We start from the raw sequence: 11,148 nt of genomic DNA, 5'->3' as shown, positions 1-11,148 counted from the left end.
CCGTCTCGGAAGCCCTACAGGCCAATGGCCGGCTCCCCGCCTTATCGTTGTGCATGGTGAGCAGAGCGACGTTATCACGCTTCAGGCATAGGTTGGCCTTCATGGGTTGACGTGTTCTACGCACCTAGTCCCTAAACACCAGCTCCAGCGGCGAGTCAGTGAAGCGAGTCTCCACGTGTGTGACCGCCTGATCTCCCAAATAATACGTGTAACGGGATAGATGGATGGACCCCTTTCACAGCCAGAGCAGGGGGGGGAGGGAAGAGGGAGGGATGGACGCACGCACGCAAACACGCTCACCCACAACTCTGCTTCACACAATCACGCCTCTTGCTTGTGCAAGCCTCGATAATTACCAAGAGTCAGGCACTGCAGGACGACTTGTTATGGCAGCCCAACCCAAGCAGAGGGCCCCTGCCCGCGACCTATCACATGCCGCGGCCTCACACCAAGGCCTGCATTGACGTGGACTCGGACGACAGCACAAGTCGGCATATCCATATCCATAGCTGCATCCATACCATGCCACTCATATCCAGTCATATCCATATCCATATCCTGGGCCCCGGGCTAAGCCGTTTCAGTTCTTCCCGGGGGGGTTGCCTGCCAGCCTTTTCTTCCACTCCCTTTACCGCTTTGTTATGGCGTGAAGTTGATTTTATACAATGCCAGTCACGGCTTCGAGAGCTCATCATCCCAATTGTTGAAGCCGAAGCTGAAGCACAAGAAAAGAAAACGCCTGGGAGTAGAAAGACGCAGACGCACAAGCTGAGCTGAGCGACACAGCTCACGACCAAGCCGTTCAACATGGTTATGAGAATGAGGTCGCTGTCTCAGCGCATGCCGTCGTGGTCCAAATCAACCAGTATGCCATCAACCTCTCTCACTCTCTCATCCTCACTCGCCGCGTCATCGCGTAAATCTTAGCAGCCCGTTCTGATACTCATCGCCCGCACCATCTGTAGAGCAGAAGAACAGACTCTCCAAGAGCGATGGGCGCTTTAGCACCTCTACCGATCGGATGAACAGCCTGGAGCTCAATGACCCTTCAAAGTATGGCCTCCCCCCTCCCCTCCCCTCATCCATTGAACCAACAGACGCGGCCGCAGAAACAGCAACTAACCGCAGAGCCATTCGTTATTGCCGTGTAGTTTGCAAGAGGAAGAGAGCTTCCAGTTGGTTGCAGGCGGGACCAGCGACCAGCTGCGATGGCTCGAAATTGACAATGGCGTCAAGAAGGAGGACGACGACACACCGAGTGAACTGACCCCCAGCGAGGACGTCTCCAATGCGGAGCCGGCCGGCGAAGATGCCGAGGCCGACGATGAGGCCGCCACCAACGGCGTCAACGGTGACAGCGAGATTGTAAACGGCGAGACTCCCAACGGCGAGACTCCCAACGGCGTGACTCCCAACGGTGAGACCGCCAATGGTGAGACCGTCAACGGTGAGACCGCCGGCGAGACTCCCGCCAGCGAAGCCGCCCCCAGCCTGCGGTCCAGGACCACCAGCTTCAAGGCCGTCAGCGTCAAGACGGCCAGCGAGAGGGTCAACCTCGACGATGCTACTGACGTTGACCCCGACGAGGTCACAAACTATGTTCTCCAATGCCACGACGACGTCAACGACCATCTGCGGCAGATCAATGACGCCCTCAACCTCATCAGCATCATGGGTCCTACGCGGAGCGGCAAATCAACCCTCATGAACCTCCTCGCCGGATGCACCGATGAGCCGCTGTTTTCCACCAGCCCCGGTGCCGAGTCATGGACAAGAGGTACTGAAGCCATCACCACGTCTTGCTGCTGGGCTTACCTGTACTGACATCATGGACAGGCACTAACCTGGGCAACAAGATCATGGGCGTCAAGGAGTTCTCCAGACTCGACGACGGCGTCGAGGTGCCCATGAATACCAACCAGAAGGTGGCCTTCCTGGACACTGAAGGCCATGGTGACCAGGGTGACTTATATGAGTTCGTAGCGCCGACCCTTTGTTGTCTCGCTTGTGATGATGAAGCCTGCTAATTCATACATGACAGCATCATGCTCTTTACTCCCGCGGTTCTGTGCTCTCGCGTCATTGTTTTCAACACCACAGACGTCGCCAAGGACACCATTCTGACCAGCTTGGCCATGATGACGCTGGCTGCCGATAAGCTGAACTTTGGCGGCGACAAGAAGACGACTGGGCCCAAGTTTGGCCAGTTGGTGATTATCATCAACAAGTGAGTTGGCCGTCATTTCAGCGTAAACGAGAAGATTATCTTTCTAACACTTCATCAGATATGATCTTGGAGGCTCTGGTAAGTCTTTTCAACTGAGGTGCAGCTGTTTTTTCCTGCCAACTAACTAATCCCCCCCGTTAGTGGACGATGTCCGGAAGAACATCCTCAGGAAGGAGATTGGCAGGACCGAGGCCATCAAGAGGAGAAACAAGATCCGCGAGAAGCTGGCCGCCGAGTTTGAAGATGTCACAGTAAAGCCGCCCCCATAGAGACATGAATGAAAATTGTGCAAGAGGCTCACAGACACCACAGGTTCACGTCCTCCGCGGCAACTCTCTCAAAGAAGGCGTCCAGGCCAAGATCAACGACAAGACCAAGGAGTTCCTTGTCCTCGACGACTTCAACGACAGCTACGTCAAGGACTTCAAGAACCTGCGAGCGCAGCTCTCCCAGATGCTTCGAACGCCGCGACTCGTTGCCGGCGCACCCTTGACGGGTGCCTCGACTGCCGACTTCGTGTCGAGCATCGTCAAGTCGATCAACCGGCTTGAGCAGAACGGCCAGCTGCACGTCCCCGACATCTGGCGGGCTGCCGAGAACGAGGCCATCAACCGATCTCACATCAAGTTCCACCACGACTTTAGAGAAGCGTGCAACAGGCTGGCCCAGGACACGTCGCTGATAAGCACCAAGGAGTGCAACAAGGTAAGCACCTCTCCGAACTCGATCAATGTAGCCGCATCTGACCAGCTGTAGAAACTCGATCGCATCACGCAGAAATGCATGACCGACGTCCGTGGCTCACTGAGATATCTCACTCAGCAAACCATCAGGGACACCTGTGCAAGCCTGACCAAAGAGTCAGAAGGCCAGAGGAACGAAGTCCTCGCCGCCAACCTGCAAAAGATTGAAGCCTTTGCCGAGAAGGAGCTCACAGAGCTCGTCGGCTCAATACAGGACACTCTGACAGACGCCGTGTCCAACTTCAAGACCATCTCGGTCGACACCGCGGACAAGCTCCTGGACCAGCTGCACGGCGACCTGCTGGAGAAGTACAAGAAGAAGATTGCCTCGTACGACGAGCAGGCTCTTGTGCGAAACTACTCCGTCACGTACGACCGCGCCTTCTTCACGGCCGCGGCCATGGCGAGGCAGAACCTCAACATTGCCTGGGCCTCGTGGCTCGTGGAGCTGGACACGACGAGCGCGGAGCAGATTGCCGCCGCGCTGGAGAAGCTCTACCAGGAGAGCCTCGTCGGGGACGAGTCCATCTGGGAGACGAGGGCGGATGAGGAGCTGAGCTCCCACCTGTCCAACTACTACAACACCATCGACACCGAGTATCTGTGGGACAATGCCGCGGCCATCAAGGCCAACTACACGGAAAAGGCCAACAACGCCAAGAACCTCGTCGCCGCAAAGGTGGCGGTTCGGGAGCAGGAGATGGCCAAGCTGGTCGAACAAGAGCTGGGTATATATAAACATTCTCACACTCCAGTTCCCCCGTTTGAATGCCACTTCGAGGCTAACAGATTTTATCTTCAGAGAAATACCTCGCCGCCTACCAGAGACAGCTGGACGAGTCTCTGCTGCCCAAGGAGGACGTGGGCGACTTCAAGGCCATCACAGACACCACGGCCTGCCGCAGCGAGCTGATAGCCTTCCTCAAGGAGCAGCCGATGAGCACGCGGCTGTACGACCACTACCTGAACCAGTTTGACAACCAGCTGTCGGCCAAGAAGAGCGCCTTTGGCGACAAGTACACAGCAGGTATGAAGCCATCTCCCCGACCTCCCCTTCCCCCCCCCCTTTTTCACTGATCCCATAATCAATCTACATGCTCACGCTCTCTCCCTCCCCCCCTCCCCTAGTCCTCAAAGAGTTCCTGTCGTACATTGAAGAGGAGCTCGACCGCATCGTCAAGGCCCAGATCGAGGACTTCAAGAACCAGAGCGACACGCTGCCCATCACGCGCTTCCTCTCCAAGGACAAAATCACATCGCACCTGGCCGCCTGCGAGTCCGCCGCCCGCGCCGCCTTTGAGCGCAGCGTCTCGCACTTCAGCCTCACCACCGACGAGGCCCGCCTGCGCGTGACCGAGGCGCGCAACCGCCTGGCCGCCGGCATTGCGGACTACCACATCGCCAAGCTGCTGCTGCTCGACTCGCTCGTCAACAAGTGGAACCGCCAGGCGCTCAACCGCTGCGTCAACGAGGTGCTCTCCGGCGTCGTCGACTTCACCCTCGACACCCCCGAGAAGCTCGAGGAGGCCGTGCGCAAGGCCAAGATGGCCTACTTTGGCGAGGCTTGTGGCGAGACGACGAAGCAGGCCGAGGTAAAGTTTTCCCGCGACATTTTGTTGAGGGGAGGGGGAAAGCGAGAAATTTGCTGACGTGAAGAAATCTTTTCTTCCAGACCTGGGAGACTTTTGAACGAAAAGCCGACACTTTGTACGACAACATTCGGTGAGTCTCGATCTCCTTCGCTCTGTGTTCCATGACTGGTTGCTGGATACTAACAGTTTTGTCCAGACGCGCCCAAGCTGTCTTTAAGTTAAAGGTTCGACCACCAGCACCGCCTAAGCATCTCTCTCTCTCTCTCTCTCTCTCTCTCCTTCTCTCCTCTCTCCTCTCTCCTCTCTCCTCTCTCCTCTCTCCTCTCTCCTCTCTCCTCTCGTCTCCTCTTTCATCCGCAACTAACACCGACCCCAGGGCATCAGCTACGAATCGACGACCTCGGAGCTGGAATCCAAAGTCATCCACGGAATAAGCCGCCCCTTTGCTGACCTAGCCAAGTATGCAAAATTGTCTCCTTACTACGCCGTAATCTGGCTGCTCAGATTCCTCAAAAAATCTCTGTACTCGGCCGCCATCTGGTTGATAAGATTCCTACTCACATATAATCGCTAGTCTCCTCGGCATGTCCTGGATCTCCAGCGGGTCTGAATTCCAGCATGAGCTCCGCCCCGAAGGCAAATCGAGGTCATATCTCCTCAAGAACCTGAGCAAGCCAAAGGGATACGGCGTATGTACATATATTAATGAAGAAACACACACACACTCAAGACCACAAGACACACACACAAAATGCCTACCCTGGAACTGTTTCAGGGGGGGGAGAGAAAGAACGAAAAGAAAGGCTAACTGATGGCTTTTTTTGCAGAACAAACACTGCACAAGCCTTCGCTTCGACAACTGGAGAGCCGAATTCTCCGATTTCGTATTCGACGAGCCCATTGTCCAGGAGCTCTCGCCCTTTACTGTCCGTACCACCACCATTTCCTTCGAATATCCTACGTCAGGTCATGCTAAACTAGAGATGAAAACAATCTAGGTGAAAACCATCACAGTGCCAGCTCAGGATGAAAAGTGAGTTACTCCTTACATCGGTTTGTTTTCAAATCTCGTCTTTGCTATTTTACTCACTGTCGCACGCAGCACCCAAGTCAACATCGCCATCAAGGAGACCAAGACGGAGACAATCACCCACTCCAACGCCGTCATGTTCACCGCTCAAAACGAGTAAGCCCCCCAGCCATATCCCTCCCAATCTCACAAAAATCACCTCCAGGCAAGACTAAAAAAAACTCGCCCTAGATACGCCGCGACAAAGGGCATCGAGGAGGTCATCGGCGCCAAGATCAAGGTAACGCTTCATCACCCACAAAACCTCACACTCGTTCCGCGTAACTAACACACACAAACAGGAGGCCTTCCACGCGTCAGACGCCTTTGCAGACGTCAAGCGCAACGAGGTCACTCTCGACATTGACTTCAACCACCCCGTCATCTGCCCTGCCAACCGAGCGTACGTCCAAACCTCCTCTCCCCCCCTCAATCCTCTCGTCAGATGAATACTAACAGTCACCTTAGAACGACCGTCACTTGCTCCGGCTACACGCAGCTCACGTCCATCACGTACACCGCAAAGATGAAGTAAAAACCGCCCACCTCACCATCCCTCTCCTCTCATCATCAGAGAAAACTAACGATTCGTTCTCAGGCTTGTCCCCGAAGTCACCTTCACAGGAGGTCAGTTCAAATTTCTTCACCCCCCTCACAATCCCAAGCAAGGGTATTAACAATCATGAAAGGCTACACCCGCGCCATCACAAAGAAGAACGACACGGGCAACTTCCTCAAGGGCGACAAGAGGAAGAAGCGCTCCTACGCGGACATTCCCAACGGCCCCGCCGACGAGATCAAGGTACATCACCCCAACGCTCTCTTCACCAACAGATGAATGGATCACCATCATGTCTTGAGAATCAAGCCGGGATTAACATCAAGGGGCAGGACAAGGCGGCTTCCAACGCAGACCCATGGGACTGGCCCCAGGCCATCGAAAAGTACCCGCACATCCAGACTCTCGTCGACCGCATCAGCGAGCCTCAGTGGTAAGTTTTTCCTCTTTTCCTCCCTTATCATCCACAGCAAACCTGTCTTTTTTTTCTTCAGGACTTCCTTCGTAATCACAAAAAGCTAACTCCAAGCACCAGTTATGAGATGTACGTCCGCGGCAAATGGGAAGGCATCAGCGGCTGGAACTTTGTAAGTCCTCCCGCGTTCACCTCATACTCGAATAGTCAGACTGACAACCAACGAAAATAGGTCATCCAAACAGACATCAAAACCGCAACACCCCCCGGCACACCCATCTAAACCACGCAAACCAACCCACCACCTCTCATCTCATCTCATCTCATCTCATCTCATCTCAACTCAAACTCAAGTCATCTCTCAGACCAAACCCAAACAACAGCAACGCCATCGCCCATCAAAAAGCCATCGCACTATCACAAAAAGCAGCAATATATTCCAGCCCATCGGCTCTCCACCCAAACTCACTCAAGACTTCTACACGACCATTCTCACATGACGACAACTACCACCACCACCACCACCACCACCACTACGCATGAGACACATTTGCCATGAAACATCACCGACGACGACGACACAAAACAACACACATGAGAGGAACATACATATGCCACGATATACCAACTATATACCATCTTGACGTTTGATTTTGACTTTTGCTTTTCAACCCCCTTCGCTTAGCATTAGATACGGATTTTTCACGACCAGCTTTTTGCCTGCATACATACCTGTCTATCTGCCTGTCTCTGTCTATCCATCTGCCCACCTGACTGCTTGTCTGCTTGCTGCTCGCTACTTGCTTTACCTGCCTGATTGTCTGCTCATCTACATTGTTCGGATCGTTTGGAAATCGTTTGTTTTGCTTCTAGATAGCCTACGCACTTACGCACAACTACGCATACACTAGAATGACATTACGCGTTGCCTAACCTCACCAGCCAAGCAGTTCGCTCTCGAATTCCACTATTGCCTAACGAGTGAATAACTAATACTGCATAACTAATGAAGTAGAACATTCTGATAATGTAGATCCAATCTGTTTGTTGAGCGTTTAGAAAAGAAAGAGAGTAAGCAAGAAACAAGAAAGAGAGAGTAAGAAGAAGTGAGAGTAAGAAAGAAAGACTACCCCTGCTGCTATTTTCCCCCCTCCCCAAGTATGCCTTGCAGCTAGACTTCGCCACACGCGTAGAGAGACCCGGTTTTTAGACCTGCGAGACGGTCACCTCGTGGGGATGCCTGTCGATGCCGAGGCTGAAGCGGCGCTTGACGGCCTTCCAGGCTTCAATCAGCACAATGTACACCGCCACACAGCCAAAGACGACACCCCATTCCCACGTCAACGCCTGATGCTTAAAGACAACCTTGTTGACGTAGGGAATGTAGATGACGGGAAAGGTAATGGCAAAGCCGGCCACCACGGACCAGAACAAGAAGTGGTTGTGATAGACCGTCTTGAAGACGGAACAGGGCCCCTTCCACCTCTCGTCCATGTTGAACAGGCTGCGGTGGAAATGCTTCACCTCCCAGGCGGTAACCAGGAGCAGGAAGCTCAGCGTGGCAAATGTGGCCGCTCTAGCACGGAACACGGGGCCGCAGCCGTCGTGGCCGCGCTCGTTGCAGTCGACAGGCAGATTGTGGAAGCCATGCCCAGAGGCCGCATAGGCCACCAGCATGAACGCCGCCAGGCAGAGGGATCCCATAAAGGTGCCGTACATGAACTGGTCCCGAATCAGATCCAGGGTGAAGACGCCCTTGTGCAGGCTGCGGGGCGGACGCCGCAGAATGTCGGGCTGCGCCTCCTCCAAGCCCAGGCCAAGGGCAAGGGGGGACGAGGTGACAAGGTTGGCCCAGAGAATCTCCAGCGGCGACAGCGGGAACACGGCAACCTGCTTCTCGTCCTTGAAGGCGAGCCCAATCAGCAAGAGGATGACCTGGGCAAGGTTGGAAGTGAGGAGATGCAGGAGGAACTAGACACAACAAGTCAGTCACAGGACCACCAATAAGCCTGCCCTTTAAGGGAAGGGGAGGGGGAGAACTCCAGCCTCACCTTTTGAATATTGTCTGCAAGCCGGCGGCCCTCCTTGATGCCCGTCACAATGGACGCAAAGTTGTCGTCCGTCAGCACCATGTCCGACGCTTCCTTCGCCACGTCGCTGCCCCTATCGCCCATGGCGATGCCCACGTCAGCCTGCTTCAGCGCGGGCGAATCGTTGACGCCGTCTCCCGTCATGATGCAAAACGCCTCGCGGCGGTGCAGCGCCTGGATGACTCGGACCTTGGTCAGGGGGCTGCACCGGGCAATGACGAGCGGGAGCGACTCCATGGCATCGATCTGGTCGTCCGTCAGGTTGCCAAAGTCGGTTGCCGACATGACGGTCGTCGACTTCAGGGGGACCTTGTGCGACAGGATGCCGACCTCGTACGCAATCGCAGTCGCCGTCTTGATGTGATCGCCAGTCACCATGTGCACGGCGATGCCGGCCTGGCGACACTGTGCCACCGCGCCGGCCGTCTCGGGCCGCGGAGGGTCGTAGAGACCGGCGAGGCCCAGGAAATGGAGGCCGGCTTCCACCTGGGAGCGGTCGTGGGCGTCCTCCTTTTCGCGGTCCAGGGTCCGGCTGGCAATGCACAGCACTCGGAGGCCCTCGGCAGCGAGCTCCTCCGCCTGAGCGTGGATCTTGTGCTTCAGCTCCTCGGACTCGTCCAGCTTTGGCAAGACTACCTCGACGGCACCCTTGGTATACACTTGGCACGTGGCATCAAGGCCGCCACCATAGACGACACTCATGAGCTTGCACGACGAGTCAAAGGGATGTTCCGCGATGAGTTCATCGCTGGCAGACTTATTCTTTCCAAAGCGCAGGGCAAACACTTTGAGAGCTATCTCCGTCGGCTCCCCCACGGCCTTCCACTCGTCCGACCCCAGGGCCGTCGTCGTGACGCTGCTCGAGTCCGTCTCGAGCTCCTTCTTACCGTCCGAGACGGTGGCGTTGTTGCACAGATACAGCGTGTCGAGGAAGGCGTTGAAGCAGGTGCCCGCGAGCGACCCGGACCACGTCACGGTGCCGCTGCTGGGATCGTACGGGTCGGCAGTGCCCTCGATGAGGCCCACGAGGCCGCCGCGCAGCCAGACCTTGCGCGCAATCATGCGTCCCTGGGTGAGGGTGCCTGTCTTGTCGGAGCAAATGTTGGTTACTCCGCCGACCGCCTCGAGGGACGGCATCTGACGGACAATGACATGGCCCTTGACCATTGCCTTGGTAGCGACAGCCATAGTGACGGTAAGCACGGCAAGGAGGGATTCCGGGATAACGGCAACGCCCACGCAGATGCCGTACAGCAGGACATTGTCGTCCATGTCCCACTTGTTGACCGAGAAGACAATGACGGCCAGGAGGATGGCCAGGCCAAAGAGCAGCAGAGCGAACTTGCTGAGCGTGACCTGCAGGGGCGTCCCCTCGAGGCCGAGGATGCTCCTCGTCGTCTGGTAGCAGTTGATGAAGAACCTGCTGACGGGTCCAGAGCCAGTGTTCTGCCTCTTCTTTTGACGCAGCAGCTGGGCAATCTGGCCCACCTCGGTGTCCATGCCGGTCGATATCACGATGCCGGTTCCCCGGCCGCGAGTCACCGAGCTTCCGGTGTAGACCAGGTTTGTGCGGTCGCCCATGGGGAGCTCGGCGTCGTTGAAGATGGCGTCTGGCTTCTTGCTGATGGCCACGGACTCGCCCGTGAGGTGGGATTCGTCCGTGGACAGGTTGATGGCTTGCACCAGACGCAAGTCGGCGGGAACAACATCGCCGGTGGAGAGCCAGACGAGGTCGCCCTTGACCAGGGTTTCTGCCTTGACGGTGGTGTTGATCCCATTGCGAATGACTTTGCATTTCGGCGTGGACAAGGCATATAGCGACTGGATCGTCTGCTCAGCGCGGTAGTCCTGGATCAATCTGCAGGTAGTTTCATGTATATGGTAAGCAATGCATGAAGACAGAGATAAAGAAGAAGAAGAATAAGAAGAAGAAAGGAGGAGGACAGGAAGAAAGGAAAGATCTCTAGAGCAGGTCGTTTCTGCGTCAGCATCCTGTTTGCAACATACCCCACGATGATATTGAGTAGAATGACAGCCAGGACCACGCCGCCTTCGACAAAGTCGTGAATGGCAAAGGACAGGGCCATGACGGCAATGAGCACGGCCGTCAGCGCATTGGCGACCTGCTGGAGGAAAATCTCCCAGAGGGACATGCCCTTTGCTCCCTTGATGGCATTGGGGCCGTCCCGAGCCAGGCGGGCGGCCGCCTCGACGTCGCTTAGTCCATCTTCGGCGTCGGTCCGGAGCAGCTCGGCGACGCGCCGGGCGGAGAGGGTGTGAGGACAGAGCGGCTTCTCTATAGCTGCGGGTGATGACGATGACGATGATGCTATGTCGGGGGGTTCCGCTATAGGGGGCTGGTCGTCCTGGCCGCTGCTGGAGAGGGTCGACGAGTCCGACGAGGCGTTGGCGTCTTGTGCACCATTCGTGAAGACGATGACGGTCTCTCCCAT

The 11,148-nt window shown here is 55.9% G+C and overlaps 2 protein-coding genes across 2 annotated transcripts; one reads left to right on the top strand and one right to left on the bottom strand.

The window, feature by feature from the left end:
* Positions 1 to 807: 807 nt before the first annotated feature.
* TRIREDRAFT_123658 (uncharacterized protein) lies at positions 808 to 7,012 on the top strand (the record flags this gene model as incomplete). The annotated part of the gene is made up of 26 exons (XM_006968622.1): positions 808 to 865; positions 966 to 1,053; positions 1,152 to 1,777; positions 1,837 to 1,975; positions 2,042 to 2,227; positions 2,286 to 2,305; positions 2,369 to 2,478; positions 2,531 to 2,932; positions 2,984 to 3,698; positions 3,773 to 3,997; positions 4,099 to 4,562; positions 4,643 to 4,692; positions 4,759 to 4,786; positions 4,939 to 5,021; positions 5,137 to 5,251; positions 5,390 to 5,488; positions 5,561 to 5,595; positions 5,665 to 5,748; positions 5,824 to 5,872; positions 5,934 to 6,034; positions 6,100 to 6,162; positions 6,230 to 6,258; positions 6,321 to 6,433; positions 6,523 to 6,623; positions 6,726 to 6,777; positions 6,838 to 7,012. 26 exons carry the CDS (start codon positions 808 to 810, stop codon positions 6,886 to 6,888), a joined length of 4,086 nt encoding a protein of 1,361 aa, XP_006968684.1. The 3' UTR covers positions 6,889 to 7,012.
* A 562-nt stretch (positions 7,013 to 7,574) lies between these two features.
* On the bottom strand, positions 7,575 to 11,148 carry TRIREDRAFT_81430 (cation transporting ATPase; the record flags this gene model as incomplete). Its single annotated transcript, XM_006968570.1, has 3 exons — positions 7,575 to 8,540; positions 8,657 to 10,553; positions 10,703 to 11,148. The coding sequence occupies 3 exons, from the start codon at positions 11,146 to 11,148 to the stop codon at positions 7,812 to 7,814; spliced, it is 3,072 nt and encodes a 1,023-aa protein (XP_006968632.1). The 3' UTR covers positions 7,575 to 7,811.

The sequence above is a fragment of the Trichoderma reesei genome (assembly GCF_000167675.1).
Source record: "Trichoderma reesei QM6a unplaced genomic scaffold TRIREscaffold_24, whole genome shotgun sequence".
Classification (NCBI taxonomy): Eukaryota; Fungi; Ascomycota; class Sordariomycetes; order Hypocreales; family Hypocreaceae; genus Trichoderma; species Trichoderma reesei.
The sequence above is the reverse complement of the archived record's forward strand: the minus strand, read 5'-3'. Positions and strand labels throughout refer to the sequence as shown.